Source organism: Poecile atricapillus, chromosome W, assembly GCF_030490865.1.
Source record: "Poecile atricapillus isolate bPoeAtr1 chromosome W, bPoeAtr1.hap1, whole genome shotgun sequence".
Classification (NCBI taxonomy): Eukaryota; Metazoa; Chordata; class Aves; order Passeriformes; family Paridae; genus Poecile; species Poecile atricapillus.
Genome location: NC_081288.1, coordinates 27,412,439 through 27,433,213, shown reverse-complemented (window position 1 = coordinate 27,433,213; position 20,775 = coordinate 27,412,439). Strand labels below are relative to the sequence as shown.

The following is a 20,775-nucleotide window of genomic DNA, read 5'->3' as shown; positions in this document are numbered from 1 at the left end:
CTCTCCTACCTTAGAGTGGGCGTGGTACAGAGGAAAGCAGCTGGTGTGTCCCCCAGATCACCTCACTGCACTCAACATGTACACTTTCAAACTTCAGCACCCACATTTCCAAACAGAAAACCAGTGCATGATCAGCCACACATGAGGAGGCTCTACTCTGAGCCTGCAAAGACTGATGAGCTGCATGGCTCTGCACAGGACAAGCTCTTCTTCATTGTCTTCATGCAAGCCCACACAACCGGAAAACTCTTGCACGTTCTGCTCTCCACCAAATTACCTTTTGTTATTTCTTTCTCTTACTGCATTGTAAATCTGCTTCAACTCTTTGAACCTCAACTACAGAAAGCCCTGACCGACCTGATCTAGCATGAGCAAGAGGCTGCTTCAAGCAGGAGATGTTGGAATACAGACACTGAGAGGTCTCTTCTAAATAGTGCTCCTGTGATTCTATGACTCCTGCCCAAGTTACTACCACATCTGAATTCACTCTAAGGAAGAAGAATTAAGCTCTGGGTAAGTTCTCCTTCCCTCACAGACGAGGGCTAAGTACCAGTTCTACACAGTAACTATCACAGGCAGCAGACTTACATTTAAGATTGATTGTCAGTTCCCAGTAAAGAGTGAATTTATCACATGCAAGCTTTCCTTCCTCTCACTTGGGCTGAACTTTTCCATTGTGGTCAACTGCTGCAGGATGACAACTTCTCAGTTTTAACCAACATTTTAAATACTAAGAATAATGTTAGGTAAAATACATGATGGTCATGGGACAGAAGCCCCACTAAAATGAGAAAACCCTATCAATTATCTCTGTTCTACCACTGATATATTTTGAAGCTTGAACTTAAAGTTTATCACTGTGCATAACTCACTATCACCTTCATAAAAATACTCAAACTGTCAAGGAGGCTATATGAGACACAAGAAAGGTGCGTGTGGCAGCCAAGTTCTCTGCCAGTTCAGTCTGTACCAACTGTATGATAACATTACATACAAAGGCTCTGAGTTTAGGTTGCACAAGCAACTTTCCTGTGTTTCTTCACTTCTGCATGCTTGACTTTACAGTATCATGGGTATTCTACAATAATTCTTCTATGCAATGCTTTGTGTGCTTGTAGGAAGCCTGTGACAATATATCAGCTTCCTGGAGAACATCAGAATAGCTCCTCTCTGGAAAGACCAGTAAAGCCCATTTTTAGATTTATTCAAGCCATTTCAACCACAACAGGAACACTGTCTGAGCCCTGTAAATTCACTAAGTTGTCTTCTTCCGGAAAAACAATTCCTGTGGTGACATGTGGCAATTTCAAGAAGACTAGCCAATTTCAAGTAAAGTGATGACAGTGAGGCTTACAGCAGAAAGGGCTCTTATGGACTCAAGAAATAAGTCACTCTTAAACCCCTGCAAATGCTATTCTGACTGTACCCTTTCTGGACATATGTTGGCTTGGCTCATAAGTGAAGAAAATTAAGAGTAAAAAGCATTCACAACATCAAACTCTCCGAATAAATAAGGGAAAATATAATGACGCCTTCATTTATAATTTTGATGGGTGACACACTAGACATCCTGCCGTGTCTCAGATCTTCAGAGAAGTTCCTGAACTGAGCAGAGTAAGATCAGAGAGTACCACATCCAGCCTGTGGACTGCATAAGGTCTGCCAGGAAATGTGTTTGACCTGTTGGTCAGTGCAAGAAGGACATTACAGTTGGGCTGAACTGCACCTCCTGTTGGTCACTGTTCATGGACTGTCTAACCTAAAATTTACCTTCTGAGCTCAGATCAAAGAAAGCAACTAGTAAACTGCACTTCTTCCCTCTCATCCTTCAGTTCTGACTCCCTTCTCTCCAATCCCTCTGTCCCAATGTCTCCCTGCTTTGCCTGCTCCCCTCCTTCCTAAGCTGCTATAGCTACCAACTACACACAAAAGGTGCAGGATTGTCCTTACCGAAAAGCAGAGAGGTGATGCCAGATTTCCTGCGCTGAGTCCTGCGCCGCACAATCTGTGGGAGAGGGAAGAGAGAGAACAAAGTGCACACATTAGGACAGATTGCAGAAATAAAATAAAGCAACCTTCCACACCAGTCAGCTCTGGGCAAGGGGTCCTGACAGCTACCACTAGAAGGGGCAGGCCAGTGAACTGGCAATTTTAGACAGGAGTTGTTCTATTCCTAACACACTGAATCAGCTCTACTGCTCCACATGCAACAGGTTATTTATACCTTAATTATTACAAAAGCATAATTGAAGTTCAAGAATCAACCACAATCCATGCAAATAATTTTAACTCTAATTCTGTTTGTTGTAAAAAGCAGTTCCACATGTGATTGTATATAAATTTCTAAGTGGATGGCTACTACATTTTAGAATTGCCTGAGTATCTTGTCTGCAACTGTAGATTTTAGTCCAAGATTAAACACAGGTGCATTTTTAATTTGGCTTCTCAAAAGCAGCTGCTGCTGTTTCCTGACTCTACCTTCCAAGGCTATTTTAGTGTACCAGTTTCTTACTAATGGATTAAATCTAGTTCCTACTCTGTGTGCGTCAAGCAAATTCTGCCAAAAGTGTATGTTGTTTCTTTTAGTTTCCATTAATGAAATGCATCACATTTCATCATCACTCTCATAAATGATAATTACAATCACTGCTAATATCCCTTTCATCTGGGGATCTATCAACCAGGACAGATCTGGCAGCATTTCATTGGTACAGAACTTCCCAATACATTTTCTTCACTGCGCAACAATTATCCTGGAACCAAAAATCCTCTCAAACAGGAGGACATCTTGCTCCTTGGTGGGAATACTTAAGGAGTGGCAAAAAGGGAGCAGCAGAGGCAGTGGGACTCTGTGCACTCACTTTGGATAGATTGCTGACAGTGGTGCTGGAGTTGAGCAGCTGTCCCTGCTCAGCGATGAGATAGGCCAGGTGTTTGCGGCGCTGGGTCTCCACCGCCACATCTGTCAGCGAGCCAGCCACGCGCATGGCCTCTCGCAGCAGCACATCTGCATCTTCAATCTGGCTCGGGATGTCTGACAGCGTGTTGAAGATTGAGGCAGAGTTCTCAGACTGGATCAGCTCATCCTCCTGCAACAACACAGTCTTTTTAGCCTCGTGGAGGGGTGAACATGACAGCTGCGCTCCCGAGGCTGCTAGATGCAGTTTTACAGTCAGTGTACAGCCTGGGCAGGTACAACTAGAAAATTCCATAAAAAAACCTTCAACAGGAAAAGTCCTAGCTACTCCTGAGAGGGGAACAGCATCTTTTACTACTCTACTGCACTCTCCTCCCAGAATTGTAGCTGGCATTTTTTTGAATCACAGCATTCACTGTTGAAATGAAATCAAATCAGCATGGAAAACCAAACTCAAACCTATTCTGCACCAACCACTAGGACTGGTCACAGCAGGGATCTTGCTAGGGATAAGAGAATGGGAGCTACATTCTAGAGCACTCACCATGTCAAACTTGCTCTGCCTTCCCCTTACTCCCAAGCAGGATCACCCTTGCCCTTCACACAGCAAACTAAATAGAAAACCTTTTCACATAGAAAAGGAAAAGATCAGGCCAGCCAAATCAAATGCAGACAGAACAATGCTCATCTCTTAGAGTATTCAAACAATGCCATCCAAAACTTCCCACATGATCACAACTTTGGCTTTCTCTTTCCTTCTAGATTGTGCAAAAAAGAGCAGTATATCAGTTTAGGTTTAGATAAGATGGACCCTCAGGCTGGGATCTAGACTGATTGAAGGGTTGTAGCTGATGAGGTTTAATTATGTGGCAACAAATGAGATATGCCCAGGAAGCAGCAATCTCTAATTTTTGCGAAGTGCCTTAGAAGTTTTTCACAGCCTCCAGTTCTGAAGGCAGCAGGAAGTTGCCTTCCCTAACACGCTCCCCAACCACATACAGCAAGTGGATACAAAATCTTCTTGCCCCTAAATCTCAGAATTAAACACTAAAATACTATAAAGGAGGGAGAGGAGTTGGGGATTACCTTCATACTTAGCATGCCCAAAGTGACTTGGAACAGCACCAGAGAGCCCTCGTAGAAGAAGAGGTCCCAAATACGCAGCAGCAACTTGATGTGGACAACACTAGCGAAAGAGGTGAGGAACCAGTGCAAGGTGATCAAGGAGAGCTCTGTGAACAGAGACATGGAAAATAATCACAAGAGAGAAAGACAGTCAACCAGTGAAGGTGGATTCTCCTAAGGGCTTGCCTCCAGGGTCAGGAGGTTTGCTCCCCTCCCTGATGCTCCCCTTTGTGAAAAAAGAACAATACTCTTTGTCTGTATGTTACCCTGGCATGAAATTTCTAGGGCACACTTTTACCAATGTCATGCTCCTGAAGCAGCTTGTCCAGACGGGGCAAGTACTGCACAATGAGCTGCCGCAGAACACGCTGGTCTGTCTGCACACCCATGAGGGTGGTGCTGAAGTAGGAGGCAGGAACCAATTCCTCAATGATAGCACACATCATCCAGAAGGCATCTTCCTCCTCCAAGAAGAGCAGCAGAGAGGCAGCCACCTAGGATTTTGAAGGAAGAAAAACTGCATGTTCTAAGAGGAATAGAACTCTTTCCCCACTTTCTCACACAGAGAGATGGACCAGTATCTAGGTGACAAAAATCTTCCTTCTGCAGGAGCTCTACTGCAGTCTCCACTGGAGGGATTTCTCCTCAGTATAATGACTGCCCCCTCCCCAACAGATGGACCAAATATCTTTGGATGTGTGGTGCTACTCTGCTGTCTCTTCCTTAGGAAAAGTATTCCAGGTGGAAGGGATTTCTCTTTAGCTCATCTGGAGACCACAGTATCTGGCAGCACTACCTCAGAATCATTCGCTTCGGTGTAGCAGCTGGAGACAAACTGACCCCTGTCACAAAGACACTCTGAAAGCAGGTTACCATGCCAGTGCCCTGACAATATCCAATGTCTGGGTAGAGCCAGGCAAGACCCCGTAGTATCCTGCGCAGCCGTGGCACCCCGATGCTGTTCATGTTGGAGAAGCAGGCGTTGCTGGGCATTGTGCGTAGCAAGTCCTTTTCAATCTGTCAGGCAGCCATAAACAAATTTTTCAGCTTGCAGCATCTGAAAAACTGACTTCAGCTTTCTGCACTTCCCCTGCCCCCCTGCCTCAGGGAACTCTGCCTCCCTATACCCACCCATAAGTCCTCATGCATCAAAGGAGGGGTCCCTGTCCAAGTACCTGGGGTCAATTTAACAGCCTTCACTGACGTGGGAAAATGCCAGTGCAGACAGTGGCTAGCCAAATCCCTAGAAATACTTGTCTAAATTCATTCCTTGGTTTCACCACTGACAATAGGAAACATACACTAGCTGGGAATTACATCTGCTTGGATTTCAAGCATGGCTTCCCAAAGAATGTATTCCAGAGAAAAATCAATGACCTGGCCAAATCCGTAAGACCAAAGGAAGAGGGAAGACACCCTTTAATAGTCTGATTGGTGTTCAGAAACTTTGTATTTGAGGGAACAAACACAGGTGCTGAAAGCAGCTGCCACAACCTCAACAGAGGTGCATCTGTCAGCCTTTCACCCTTCCCTTCCCTCAGTGAGTACCAGGATGTTTGCTGAGATGCAACTGCAGCACTTTTCTAGTCTGCAAGTAGCATGGATCAAACCCTTTCCCTGGTGTCCTAGGCAAGAACAGAGCTAAACAATTGCTATTCCAACAAAACAGAGGAGAAATCTGCCCCACAGGATTAAGCTTTAACAGGATTTAACCACACATCATCTCAACTGCCCCTGCTGCAGGTGTCAGGCAGACACCCTGCCTTCCTCACACAGTAAATCCTGCTCTTCTTCCCACTCAGCACCAGGAAGTATCTCTTACCTGTTTGGCAGCAATGGTTTCATCGTTAGAGCTGTTTTTCACGATATCTCGATACGACATCTCTGAGTTCCGCTTTTTCTGCAAAGCCCCTGAAAGGCGCATCCACAGCTGGGGGGACAGGGTGAACAGAGATAGAAGTCACTCAGCCACAGAAAGCCATAATCTGGCACCCTCTCAACAAAGAGATCCCATTCCATGATCTCTTACTGCAGGCAGGAGTGCCTGCCCAGAACAGGCAGCGCTCTCACCTGTGGCCTCATGCTGTGTGGGATGCCGGCCAGCACCAGGGAGCGCAGCTTGTCTGAATGTGGCAGGGTGACCTCAATTTTGTCCCAGGTGAGGTCACCCACATCATGATTGTGTGTGAATTCCAGATGAGCCTGCCACTTGAGCCTCTGCTGTGGCTCCTCTGTCAGTGGGACACCCAAAAGCTTGCTGGAGTTTGGCTCAGCACCGTCTGCTTCAGCAAAGGGAAGAAAAAGGAATGGAGACAAGTGAGAAAGGGAACAGGAGAGGAAATGGACACACAGCAGGGTGGGGAATAGGTTGGCCATGTGAAAAAAGCCCATTCAAAACATTCGTATTTTCCAGTCAGAGCATGGAAAGGCAAGGTTGGTTTCTAACTGCCTACTCCATGCAGCAAATTTTATGTTAATAAGCAAAAGGCTTGGGACTTTGAGAACTAAGAAGCTGTCGGCAGGCTTCTAGTCTCTACTTACTCATGATTTAGAGCACAGTGTGGCTAGAATTAAACCAGATCCTGGCAGCAGTTATCCTGCTGGGCTTTGTAAAGATCTGTAAAGCAGGCTGACAAAAGCATAGCAAGCCTCAGAGCTAGAAAGCAGAAGCTACATGCTCACGGAAGTAATGAGGTGCAAAATGTGAACTTTGGGGATATTTAATCACCAAAAATGCTTTAATAAGGACACTTCCAAATTCACAATGAGAGAGCACCTTAACCTGAAGCTGGCTTCCTAAAATAGATACTTTAGCAAAAGGACAGGTTTCACATAAGGCACTCCATCCTTCATCATATAATACATCCCAACAATGCACTCCAAATCTTTCTGCTGATTTTATAATGTACAGGTCTATCAAATGTTCTGGCTGAAAAAAATCACTGTGCTCTGTCCTCATCTTCAGGTCATTGCTTGAAAGAGGATCCTCTATGACTCAAGGTGCCTCAGGGCACACATGCAAACAACTTCTGCCCTTACATTATATAGCCTGAACCCTGGGAATGACCCCCAGAGCACATGAAACAATTCCTACATCTCCCACTCCTTTCCCTTCCTCTTTGCTCAGCTTCAACGGTGCTCCCATGCCTCCTTCTATTTGGTTGCCTACCGCCATAGCTTGCAGAAAAACTAGGATGTAGTTTTTCCCCTACAGTTTGCCCCACACTTTGCTGAGATGCTGAGGTGAGCAGAACATACCACCACTCACCTTGGCCATGAGTATTTCAGCAGACAGCAAATTTCACTGTGCCTGCTATGAGCCCTTGCGGTGTGTTGAACACAATGGAGATCCCACTGTGAACTGGGAAAGTTTCCCTTCTCCAGCATGCAGCTGCTAATGGAAATGGTAACTCCTCAACTTTTCTCCCTCTTTCCCATGGCACATAAGGAGATGGAAATGACTGCTGCATAGTCTATACTCTGGACTTCCCTAAGTCCAATGCACTTGATTACAAATGGTAGGATACAGAAATAGGGGGGTAGACAAGACTTAGCATAGAATGGCTGCAAAATTCTGTCACACTTGAAAGTATGTGAAGGGCTGGACACAATGCAAGTGGGAGGGACAGGACTGGTTTTACCTTCCTTGTCAACTCGGAAACCGAATTCATCATAGCGGAACTCTGGCTGCTCGACGGATTCTTCTTTCTGGGAGATGTGAGGAAGGAAAACAGGCATTTTCAGGAATTTATCACTGAATAACCAGAGACAAATAGATATTGCCTCATCCCACCACTGCCCACTCTACGCCCTTTGAGCAACTAGACCCCTTGCCCTTTAATTTTTAAAGCCTCCCACCACAATTCCCAGCTGGAGATGTTGCCTGCCATTCCCATTTTGAGTTCTCCAGGGAAAAAATCTATACAGATTTTCCCAGGAGGACTTGAGCTCAGCATCTTATCAAGATCAGAACTGCTCACCTGGAGGGGCACACAGCCCTCCTCATGGACTGAGGAATATCCACATACCAGCTAAAGTAGCCTCTAGTGTCTGCATCATTCATACACAGCCATCCTTCCTGTCACCTCTGCACACACACACAAATTCAGCTCCCTGCACCACTCCATCTCCTGCCTGTTGCTCTCAAATTTCCTTTGAAAGACAGCAGGCAAAACTGGGATTTGCACCTGTGATGCAAGTCCAAATTACCGGCCAAAGAAACTTAAGATCCATGACTTCTACCTCAACCTTCCTCATCTGTGCTCATGGTTGGCACTGGGGTGTACTGGGGGATGCACACGGGAGATTACCTCCAGGCTTCAGGAGTAAAAAGCTACTGCTCTTTCCCCTTTCCTGCAAGCCTACCCACACCTCCTGTGGGGACTCTTGCAAGCAATGCACCTGGACAGCACCCAAGAAGCACTGCCCACATACCTCCACAAAAAGATTTTATCTGCTTTCAGCAAACACTGCGGCTAAATTACAGAATTCCACAGCTGCTTCCTTCCTTCTTGCTTTACCCACCTGGTGACAAGCTTGAGGCTAGCATTTCTACCATGCACAAGCCATCCAGAGTAGCTTGATGATGACAGAGGCACCCTGAGGGTGTCAACATTTTTACAGTGGAGCAATAGTTGCAAAACAGCAGGGAAATAATTCACGGAAGTTTCTTTGTGCTCTGCAAGATCCTCTTGCAAGAGCCAGGATGCAACCACAAACCATGTGAAATCCACAACCAAAGCACTGGAGGAAAAGTGCACCTCTCCCTCCTTTTCCCTGTGGCTTTCAGAGACCACCAGAAAACACTGGATTCCCTCTACTTTTGCAGAGCCTGAGAACATCCCCACCCTGCCCCACACTGTACCTGTGTATATTTTGCCAGGATCTCCTGAGGCCAGATGCTGGGTGTGAGTGCTGAGAAGGGACCCCCAGCAGAGGGAGTGTGATGGCCTAAACAGAAAGAGATCAACACACAACAGTGAAAACCTGGAAGAACACTCTTGGAAGATACACACTCCATACAGACTGTTCCAGCATGGGAAAGACTCACCCATCAGTTTGTTGCTATTACTACTCTAAATACTGAGACAGCTCACAATTCACCAGGTAAGCCAATAATTGCAGATGGTTTTGCTCCTTTTTACTGAGCAAAAGAGGCAGAAGGGCCAAATGGAGTTTCCTCCAAAAAAGTGATTCTTAGGGAAGAGAAGTAGTTCCATGGCATCATATGATCATTCACCTGTTTGGAAAAGCTGTGTGATCAGCAACAAGCCAGGGGTATCTTCACCAAATATTTTGCAGAGGTAAATTTCTCCTATTGACCAGCACCAGCAGCACTCCAGAGTTCCCTGAAACTTTGTCACTCAGGCACCGGAATGGAAAATCAGAGCCCTCAGAAAGATGCTCAACTGCTCCTTTTCCCCCAGTAGCCTGGGATATTGTCAGACCATGTATAGAGAACTGCAGCAATGAAAGTACGCCTATAATCTTGGTCTTTTGGGTTCAAAACAAGCACCCTTCCAGTCTCAGGTAGAGTTCCAGTGAACAGCTTCCCTTGTAATACAAGCAGACATCAAGTCTTGCAACTGAAGCAGATAAACACGTCCCAAGTTTTCTACTGCTCTACCAGCAAGACAAAGGTCTACTTGGCCTTGAAGCATAGTCTCCCCCAGAAGAGTATGTTTACACAGGGTTACACCTTGTGAAATAACCAGCTGGACCAGAAAGGAAGGTTTAGAAAAAAGTACAGGGCAGGAAAGTTGGCTTCTCTAAGGAAACCTAGTTTTAGCAAAGCTTGTATCTCAGAAGTCCACACCTGAACTCCAGTTATTTTTCAGCATTCCTCCTGTCCTAGAGCTACCACTGTACAGCGAAAATCTCTCACAGTCATTGTGAGCCAGGCTGGGCGAAATCTTGCGGGGAGAACAGAATCAAGCAAATCCTAAGGAAAAATGGGGAAGGCAGACCACATTTCAACCTCCTTCTTCCTCTCTGTTCACTGGCTGAAAAAGCTTCTACATTGTAAAAGAAGAAACTGAGTTCACCCTGAGTTAAAAGGCTGCTGGGTCACAAAGCTTCTTCTCTCTCAATCTGACCAGAAAGTATGTTCATATAAAGAATGCCTCTTGGAACCAGAAACCTTTGTTATGAAGTTTCAGCTGAAGACAGAGCAAGCAACCACATGAGAAGATACTGTGGCAATTTCTGTGTGCTCACCTGACATTGCACTAGGCAAGGCTGAGTGGCACAGGTGTCACAAGGTCCAGAAATACTGTCCAGAGAGGTGAGATGTTACACTCCTCCTATAAAAAGAAAAAAAAAACGGTGATGAGAGAATTCAATTAACATCTAAGAATATGGTGGGGGACTGGAAGACCTTTCACACACAACTTCCTCACGTGAAAATTAAATCCCTTAGTATTTAAATTCCACCCCCAAAAGAAATAAATTCCAGAAACTGGAATTTCCTTTTGGTTCCATACCTACTGACCGGCTAGAAAGAGCACACTGTCATTTGCCAAATTTCTTGTGGAAATTACAACACTGCTGGTTGAAAGAAAGTAAAAAAAGTCAACTTTCAACACCTTTTCCACTGCATATTGTGAGTTCTGTATTTAGTGATGTAAACTAAAAAGACACCCCATACATCATCATTCTCTGAAGACAATGACCATGGAGAAGGGACAGGAGCAGTGAAAAGGGTTTAACGGGGTATCATTAGATGCAGTAAGTTCAAAAGAGATTTTAGGAGTAGCACCACAAAGCACAAGTGTAAAGTGTGTGGGCCTGCAGAATTCAACTCCCTGAAGCATGTGGATGTGGACAAGATGCTATCAAGTACCTCTGCAATGAGTCACAAACCAGGCACCTCTGAACTAAATAGGCTCCCCTCCTTGCTTTCCTAGTTAACAGAGATTTTTGTGGGGATTTCCAGGAAAACAATGGAAAAGTTCAGTAATCAGAGAGATTCTAGACTTTAAGATCAACCTTACAATTTGTGTGTGGGAGACAGCAAGAACCACCTCTACCAAGCAGATAAAGCCAGTGCTGGGACAGATCAGTCACTCACACTTCCTTGAGAAAAAACCTGGGAGAAACTAACATTTGCACACCTAGGATGGCTTTTCCAGCTTCCCTTCTCAGTATTGCTACTTACAACTGTAAGCTGCTTAAAAGGAGGAACCCCAGGGATTCATCCCACAGGCCCTATCTAAGTTGTTTCACAGTGCTGATTAGTACAAGGTTATATTTCCTTTGCATTCCAGTGAGCTTTCCAGTGAGCACTTGCAGCCAGGAAGGTGACTTGCTACAGCACTCCAAGACAAGCAGCTGTACAACACTGCAACAGCACAAAAAACATCTCTCTGGGAACACAAATTATAAGGTTTCCTCCTTACAGAGTTAAATAGCTCACTGCCTGAGAAAGGCCAGCATGGATGAACAGACACTGATCCATTCTGACACCAACTCTTAGGGCAAAAAGAATAATGAACAAACAAACAAAAAAATCTAGCTTTTGTTTCTGAGAAGTAATGTTGTCCACAGGATGGTCAGTTGCATGTCCACCAGTTCTGTAAATGTTCTTCCCTACACTCTATTCCCATTTGTTCCCTTAGCACCAACTCTTCTCTTAGCAGTAGAAGACATAACAACAATTACAAAATTAGCATCTGCATGCTCATATTACATGGGAACACACAGAGCATGCACCCCAAGCAGGTAAATTGGCTGACATTACTTCCCTTTCAACATTGCTGTGAATGTATTCTGATGCTTTTTTCACTGCCTTGCAACCATGGCTGCTCTGTTCCTGAGCCTGCAAGGTGTCCTTCTCCCCTGCCTTCTCTCAGCCCAGTTAAACCTGTTTCCAATGGCTTTTATTAGGAATGCAGTCACCATGTGGTATGTCTGCCATGCTTCTCATTGCCTGTGCTCCAAATCCATCCTCAGTGCTTCGAGCTTGTGAGTAGAGATTCCCCTCAGCCATTATTAACCTTCATTGCATGCACAACCACTGCTGACCCAACCTGCCGTGTTGGAGGAGACAAGCCAGGGTGTCAGGCATGTGGCTGAGAAAAAAACCCCATAATAAGGGAATTAACCACAGTGCTTGGAAAAAGGGCAGGAGAGTGCTGAGTGAGTCTCTCCTTGTCCCAAGACAGGTGCACCAGACGGAACACCCTCCCTTGTCCACGTCATCAAGCCCTGGCCTCCACCTTGCTGGGGATCGCTCCCCTACCTGCTCTCCTATCCCTGACATTAGAGCACTGAACTTGGTGGTCAGGTATTTCCTGCCCCTGGTTCCCATAGAAACCTTCCTGCAAACACCCATCTGGGACAAAGCCCAGAGAGAGCGTGAGCTCACCTTGCTGCTGGCACAGCTGTGCAGAAGGGCAGGGTGAGCAGCAGGAATCACACCAGGGGAAGGCTCCTGAGCCACTGATCCACCCCTCCAGCATCACAGACCTGGGAAGAAGGTTCCCTGAGGCAGCCAGGAACCACCTAGTGTGAGCCAGGAGGAGGATATCTGGTATGTGTGATTGACATAGTAAGGTCTTTCCTTTGATTGAGAGATATAAACCTAAAGCAACTCTCAAGCTCTCCTAGCCAGGAGAAAGAAAGCAGCAAAAGGGGCTCCACAAAGCTTATGAAACCACATGTGCGAATTTATTTCACATGTGTAAAATCAATTGCTATGTTACTTGCAACATACACACTTCTGAAATAAAGCAACAATAAGAGATACAAAGGAAAAAACACATCAGCTCCAACAAATATTAATGGCAACTCCCAAACCCTCAGTACTACAAAATTAAAACTAGTTTCACCCACACATTAAGGAGGATCTCCCATGTTTAAAGGCAATTTAAGTTTCTTATATGAAGCAATTTTAGTCACACAACAAGTAGTCTTCATATTTTGAAAGAAATTAATTTTTTGCTAAAATGCAAATAGTACCTGTTTATCACAGATTTTGAATTCAGAGTCCAAAACAAATCACACCACCATTGATTCCAGCCTGCTAGAAGACAGATGTGATGTACCTGAAAAAGAAGGCTGCAAGGGAAGCATGCAGTCAGCATCATGTACAGCCATTTGAAGAACTCCACCTGCAACACCTTTGTTGGAGTTGCAAACACACACATTGCAGGATTATGTCCAATTAGTTTTTCTCCTAGTGCAGGTGTCCTTTAGAAATTGATGTTTGCAAAGGAGTCCTACAAATTTACTTCCACTTGGAAATACTGTGATTCCCTTGGACACACTGGCTCTCCCCCACAGGTGTAGTATGAGAGATTTCAATCACCTGGCTCCTGGTAAACACCAGATAGCAATCTCCTGCTGCCTGTGTTTCACCTGTTTGGCCTCTTTTGCCATGTGATCTTCACCTAAGCCTGTGGTGCCTGGATGTGCTAAGCACTAAATGACACTGTCTGGAGCCTTTCAGTAGGACCTTTATTTTGGGACAGAAACTCCTTCCCAGGAGTGTTCTTCCCCCACTGATTTTAGGGAGAAAAACAAAACAAAACAAAACACAACCAAAAAGGCATCAATACCTCTAGCAGACTGTGCAGAAGACAAATGTTTTGCCAAGCAATGTTTTTGTATTCTGAAGACTTTACTAACTATGCAAGAACCTCCAGTGAGTATCATCAGGAGGAACAGAGCAAGCATAACAGTTCTTTCTAGAATGATTTTCATTCACTGTTACAAGAACTGCACCTCTGTTGTGACAGTTACAACACCTCTTCTGACAGTAAGCTAGCATGTGAAAATCTCTGCTTTCTGTTCATTAAACATAATGGAAAACAACAGTGTATGCAGTAAATCCCACTGCCACCTCTGGATTGTCAGCAGGTTTCCACTGTTCTCTGTTCTCTTCCTTTATTAAGAAAAAATGCTTTGGAAGAGAGAGAAGTGATTGAAAGTCACAGTACCCATCAGGAGGCTATGCACGTAGGTGTAGTTCCAGAAGCCTCTTCCAGCTCAGCTTTTGAAATCCCAAGTAGATTGTGCCAAATTTAACATCTCCCTCTCTCAGAAATCAGACAAAAGCTCTTCACTGAATCAGACAGTTCAATTTCATCTTCACACAACCAGAAAACTTATGTTTTCCAAATTATAATCCTGTTTTTCTCAATGAAATGTCCAAGGGAAACTCTCAGCAGGATGCCCTTGGCCTTCCTTCCCTTCCCCCATCAGCATCTGCCTCAGGTCAGACAAAGGCATATCCTGGAGCTGCAAATGCCATTAGTCCACAAGTTAATATTTGCTTTGCACACAAAGTCAGAAGAGAAGTCGAGCTTCACAAATACATAAGTGAGCAAAGCGCAGCCACACACCTGACCAAAGGGCAGACAAGATGCAGAGAGCTCCTGTCCCTCACACCCTGACACCCTGGCTTTGTAAAAAATGAAGAATCCCACACAGGCACCGGCTGGTTAAGGAGTCAATATGGTGTTAGTGAACCTGGCTCATCCCAACCTTTCTGTCTGAGGCTTACAAACCATGACCAGCCTCACACTGCTTTGGGTGTTGAGCAACACCTACAAACACAGGCTGGAAGTGCTGAGGTGGCCTTCAGGCTTCCTCTCTACAACATGACTGGGAATGAAGAGCTGGGAACTTTACCTGCCCTCAGCCCACTTCTTGCAGCACTGGAAGCGAACCAGAGATGCATCAAAAGCCTAGGGCAGGTCTCAAAGGGGGATGCCAGACCTGGAGAGCAGTGAGGGGAAGGCTCGCAGAGCCAGAGAGACAGGCAGGCAAGCTGCTGACAGGTTATGCCACTGACTGCTGAGGCACCACCCAGGACTCCAGTGCTGCCCGGTCATCAACTGGGATCACATACTGACAGCAGGAATGTGGCAGTTTCCTCCCAGCTGCCTCAGGGCAGTACTAGAGCAACAGAGACAGCAACAGGAACTCTGTGTCTCCTGCCAGAGAGCACCTTGTAGATTCCTGCCCTCATTGGAAATGTAATTCTGTGCGGAAATGTAACTAAAAGATACTTCCATGCAACAGCTCTGCTCCTTGCACTGCTGGGTGTCCAGCAATGACAGAGAGAGCCCCAGTGGAGCTGAAGCTGCTGAACCATGGCCAGTTTACACAAAAGGAACAAAACAAGTAACTCGCAGCTTTGTTCCCATTGCATCTCTATTTTGAAAATAAGGACGTGAAAAAGCGGAATCCTGCTTCCCACCACTTATGCATTGGACACAGACCACAGATGGACTTCCTGACCACAGTTCAACGTGTCAAACTTGTCCCAGAGACACCCCTATGTAATACTTATGTAGAATGCAGGTATCCTACACATTAATGGATATTTTCTTTCCAGAGCAGAACTGCTTTTTATTTTCCTGGCTCCAAAGCAAACAGCATGCCAGCTAAGCATGAATTGCACCTCTGTAGAGAACCTCTTGTTAGCCAAGACCCTTGGGATCAGAGGAGGAGTTTCCCCTTTCCCATTATTTGAGTGGTGAGAAGATATGCGACAGGAATAAAGAGCGTTCCTTGAAACTCACACAGGAGGATTACAGTACAGTACAGGAACAACAGTTTTTGTCTATCTGCATCAAATGAAGTTAGAAAATGAGACCAGGGTACAAACTAGCATGGTGTTCACTCTCACTGCACAGCAAAATTCTCCTTGCTTCCCACACAGAGGCAAGAAAAAACTGTATGTGCCAAAAAAGACAGTCTTCAAGGCTTAGGGTAAAGGCAATTCCCTGTTAAACACCACCATGCAAATATAAACCAAAGGTTTCTGATTAGTGTCTAAACATATCTTCCATCAGGGTCAAGCGCTGCACAATAAATGGGCATTTTCACCCAAATAAGCACAGTGCAGGACCAGGGCACCTCTCCAGAACTCTACAGAAATTTGTTTTCCCAAAAAATGTTCAGAAGACTTGTATACCTTCTGGTCCACTGCAAGATTACAAACTATTTATGAGATGTCTGTGGAAAGCAATCACAACTCTCCAGTTTCATTTGAATACAGAAACTTGAAAGAAAACATTTCTGTTAGAGATGCAGGGCTGTGCCAATCAAAGAAAGGTTAAAAGACACTACTGACAGTTATTTAAAGTTGTGTAAATAAAAGTCTTTTATATCACACTCCTGTCCTGAGAGGTGACAAGCAGTGCCATCTGAGGCTGTCTCCATCACCAGCCCTGTGATTCTCAAGCTGGTCTCATCCTACTGCTCCCAGTGACAATGAAACAAGGCCTGAACAACAGCTCTTCCTTGATAGGACCTCAGAGGATTTGCAGAGGTTTTGCTGTCATGGTTTGCTGTTACCTTGGTGAGGCACAGGAAAGGCTCCTTTCAGGTCACTCTCCTGCAGCTCTGTTTTGTTACTATTTGCTCCGGTATTTGCAAAAATTGTCAGATTCACTTCACAGGACTCCAAGCAGGTCTCGCTTCATTTGGCTTCAGAAAATAGCTTTTAAGGCAAGTATATCTCACAGAATTCAAAACATTTTTCCCTTATGGCTCTGTCATTACAGGACTCGACTTTCTGAAGAGGTTAGTAACACTCAAACACCTCTCAGGACTGTTTGCAAAGCTCTTACCTAGCATGTCATGTTCGACTGCTTAGATCTTGCTCCTGCAGAAATTTATATGCACAGATAACTTAAGAGGAAAAAAAGCAAAATATGATTGTTAACATTTGTAACAAAACAAGACAAAGCCTCTGACATTTCCTGATTCTGGGGATCAGGAGGATTTCTTCTCCAGAGAAAAAAAGGACTGTCGGGTTATGGACTGTCTCATCTCTGAATCATCAAATTACTTCCCAGATAGCACTTACTGGGCAGTAACAACAATTCCTGTAGACATACTAATACAAATATACTCTCTTCACCTATCTCATAAAACAAAGGTGTTTGCATTTCTTCCAGGGTGTTTTCCTTAAGTCAGAAACAAAATTGCTCTGTTACCAATGTAACTGGTTGTGCTCCAATTTAAGAAAATCTGATACTTCCTCAAAGACAAAACAAATGTGGCAAGACAACATCCTTCTCTTCCCTACCCGGTGTCAACAGTAACACAGCTGACAAGCGAGATTTTTCCCAGCACCCCCAGATACTCTGTCTGTGTAAGCTTTAGGTATCAAAACCCTTGACCCTGGGATAAAAAGCAGCAGAGAAAGAAATTTAGGCAAGTCTTTGTGTGGCTGAGGAGACAAACCTGAAGTACCAAAACCTCTCCATCTCTTAAGGGACACTTAGGACATTGCACTCACAACTCAGAACGAAGCTGTTTGTTTACCTCCTCCTACTGGACAGTTGCAGATTCTCTGTATCTTATCTATTTGAATTAGGGTAGGATCTAGAATAACCAGTGTGATACAGATCACCATCATCACCGAGGGTCATTGCTGATTAAGCTAGAAGAGCTGTAGGACCACATACACCAAAATATAAAGCAACTTAACTTTACCACTGCAGATAAAGTTGCAGTACTCCTTAGGATTTATTTTTTTAAAGTTTTTGTTACTTCTGATGTATTGGTGAGAAGTTTGCAATTAGCAGTCAGGAAGAGACATCATTCCAACCATTTCCAAAACAGTACCTCAAACATGGTATCACCAATTCCTTTGTCAAAGCATCCCAAGTTCCAAACATGGGAAACAATTTTGCAATGCAGAAATCAATTCACCAAGAATGGGACTAAGACTAGCAGCTCTCACACAGATCTCTTAACCAAGAATCTCTACTGTTACCGTGTCACCTTAGGTAAGACACGTTAATTTTTAAAAGCCAAATGTTTTGATCATTGTCTGTCTTTTAAGATTGTCAAGGTTCTTTAGAATACTGAGATTGGCAAAAGATCCCATCTTGTGGGAAAATGATAGACTAAAAGCACAGCAAAGAATAAAAAAACTAAACATTAGCAGGGAACCCTAAAACTGGAGAATTATTTCAGTCCTGAGCAAGCATGGAGTACTTTCCTCACCTCAATTCTATCATTCCCTGACCAGCACAATTCCTCCAGAGATATGCCTCTCCTTTCTGCTACCCCTCGGGATGCCCTTCATCCTTCTTCTTCAGAAGAGACACTATGAATGACATCTCCCTGAGAATACCAATGTCATTTTAATCTGTTAAATACAGAATGAACATTGTATTAACATGACACAACCAGTCCCCACCCTGGGCTCTTTGATTACACCTCATGCCTCTTCTCACCCTTTTCCTTCCCTTTTACTTTATGAATTCTCCAGAGTAGGAATTCAGCCTTTGTTTCTGCATAAGGACAGTCACACACACATTGTGTGGATCCAGAAATAAATCATGAAATTGAATTTTGTTCCAGTGGCTGTTTCTTTCCAGGCCACCACTCCAGACTGTGTAGCAGCTGAGAAACTATTCTAGAATTCAGATTATCCTGATCAACAGCTCAGCAAAAGAGCACAGCAGTGCCCCATTCCTGCTAGGCTGACAGCTCCTTCTTGAGTGATTTTAAGATCCAGTCTTGCACTACTAAAAACCCACTGATATTAATTCCAGTAAGACTGCTTCGCTCTCCCATCTATTTGCACTAAAGGATTCTCCATTTCCTCAAGGCACCATTCTTCCTTTTTTCTCACCTCCCTCCTTAAAGAAAAAAAGGAAAAAAATCCACAGCAAGCCACGCAGAGTAGGGCTAAGACATCATGAAGTAGGAAGCTATGATATCATAAACTCCCCACACACCAATACTCAAATTGACTTGTTTAGAAGGAAAGCACCTGCTTAAATTCAGGCATCCCTCAAAAAATTAGGAAGGAATCAAAGCCACCCAGAGGAAATTTTTTCTGTCCCGCCCTTACCAGTTCTGTGAAGAGTCATCAAGAGTCGTCCCGGAGCCCACAGCCACTGCCTGCAACGAGATTTAAATCCGCATGACTATGGCTCTTTACTTCCTTGGATTTACATCAGCAGGTACGAAGAATTACATCTGTCTCCTGCTCTCCTTCTAACATTTATTATAGCTGACAATCACGGGGCCTGCAGAACGTCTATCTGTGCCCATTGCCTAGAAGATACTGCCATATTTCCATCTGTGTTTCGTGACTGTTCCTTCCCCCCAGCCAGACAGGAGACAGACTGTCTCTCCTCCAGGGCACCTCCGAAAAGGCGCAGGCGTGCAGAGCAGACGAGTATGGCAGAGCAGGACCCCCGGGAGTCACAGCCACGAGCAGAAGAGGCGGGTTAGAGGAGAGGCACGTCCCGGGGAGCAGGGGGAGCCCAGCCGGGGGAAGCGGGGCTCAGGGAGAACGAGCCCCGGGGAGCCCTGACGGAGAAGCACAGCGTGAGTCACTCCCCGGAGCCAGACCCTGCGTCAGCGCGGCCGGTAAGCGGAGCCTTCCTCGGGCCGGGGTCCCTCCCTGCTCCCCCGCTCCAGCCCGGCGAGCGGAGCCGCGGCCGCGCATCCCCGCCCCGCACACAGCCCCAGCAGCGGGGCCGCCCCGCCGGCCTCGGCCCCCGCTCCGCCCGCGGGGGCAGCAGGGCAGGGGGGTGCCGGGGTGAGGTGTGCGCGGAGGGCGCCGCACAGGTGGCGCAGCCGCTCCTGGGGAGAGCCCCCGGGGCGGGGGGGAGCGCAGGGCTACGAGCCCCGGAAGGCGAAGGGCGGTCCCCCCCCCGCCCCGGCGCGCACCTGCCTTGGCACCCACCTGCTGCCGCCACCGCCGTCCCCTCAGGGCGGGCGCCCGGCCCCGACCCGGCGGCCCCACACGCCGCTGCCGGGGCGCATGCGCGGGATGCGGGCGGCGGCGCGCGGCGCGGCGGGGGCTGTAGGCCGGGAAGCGCGGCCCGGCAGGCGGGGAGGAGGCGCCGCGATGGTCCTCATCAGCAGGGACATGCACCGAATGGCCCAAAGTGTGACCTGGCCTCACGAAGCCGTCACGGAATCGCAGAATCTATTAGGTTGGAAAAGCCTTCTGAGGTCATGGAGTCCACCCTCTGACCGAACACCACCGTGTCAACCAGATCACGGCACTGAGTGCCACGTCCAGTCTTTCCTTAAACACCTCCGGGGACGGTGACTCCACCATCCTGTCTAATCACCCTTTCTGTGAAATTCCTCTTAATGTCCAACCTGAATCGCCCCTGGTAGAGCTTAAGGCTATGCCTCTTGTTCTGTTGCTGGTTGTCCGGGAGAAGAGGCTGACCTCCACCTGGCTTCCAGGTAGTTGTAGAGTGACAACTCCCCTAAACATCATTCTCTCCAGGCAAAACAACACCAGCACCCTCAGCTGCTCCTCATCAGACTCGTGCTCCAGCCCCTTTCTCCAGCTTCGCTGCCCCCTCTCTGGACTTGCTCCAGCACCTCAATGTCCTTTCTGAACTGAGGGACCCAGAATTGGACACAGAACTCAAGGTGTGGCCTCGCCACTGCTGAATACAGGGGGAGAATCAAGAGCTGAACAGTAGAGAGCTGCTCCTGAAGCACTGCTTGGTGACCTCCTCCCAACAACCAAGAAGACAGGAGAATTACACCTCTGGCTGTAGCCACTGCCAGCTCTGCAGGAAAGTAAAAAGGTCCCAAACCAAGGAGCGGAAGTCTCCTAAAGGATTTGTGCATCATGCCAGTTTTCTAGGAGGATGACTCTTCCTCTGCACTGTTACTTGTTTTAAAATGTCCAGAAAACAAGTCCAACAGGTCACAGCTGATGGCCTCTACCTGAGGCTCTACAAAGATTTCCAATGATGAGAAAAGATACTGTTCTTCCTCTCCAC

General features: G+C 46.1%; 1 protein-coding gene across 6 annotated transcripts in view; it reads right to left on the bottom strand.

Annotated features, from left to right (window-relative positions):
• LOC131591427 (small G protein signaling modulator 3 homolog) overlaps positions 1-19,800 on the bottom strand; it is a 28,792-nt gene extending 8,992 nt beyond the window's left edge. Inside the window, exons 1-14 of one of the 6 annotated variants that reach the window (XM_058862127.1) lie at positions 19,710-19,771; positions 18,867-18,916; positions 18,011-18,155; positions 13,001-13,099; positions 10,259-10,344; positions 8,907-8,992; positions 7,684-7,750; positions 6,113-6,324; positions 5,865-5,972; positions 4,916-5,059; positions 4,341-4,536; positions 4,004-4,149; positions 2,862-3,089; positions 1,951-2,005 (exon numbers count right to left, since the gene is read on the bottom strand). In XM_058862127.1, the coding sequence (XP_058718110.1) occupies positions 1,951-2,005; positions 2,862-3,089; positions 4,004-4,149; positions 4,341-4,536; positions 4,916-5,059; positions 5,865-5,972; positions 6,113-6,324; positions 7,684-7,750; positions 8,907-8,992; positions 10,259-10,265 (1,249 nt within the window). In that variant the 5' untranslated portion in view covers positions 10,266-10,344; positions 13,001-13,099; positions 18,011-18,155; positions 18,867-18,916; positions 19,710-19,771. Of the gene's footprint in view, positions 1-1,950; positions 2,006-2,861; positions 3,090-4,003; positions 4,150-4,340; positions 4,537-4,915; positions 5,060-5,864; positions 5,973-6,112; positions 6,325-7,683; positions 7,751-8,906; positions 8,993-10,258; positions 10,345-13,000; positions 13,100-16,623; positions 16,666-18,010; positions 18,156-18,866; positions 18,917-19,709 lie in introns of those variants that run through there. The other 5 variants (XM_058862128.1, XM_058862125.1, XM_058862130.1 and 2 more) reach the window with 5 other exon arrangements.
• Positions 19,801-20,775: the final 975 nt, after the last annotated feature.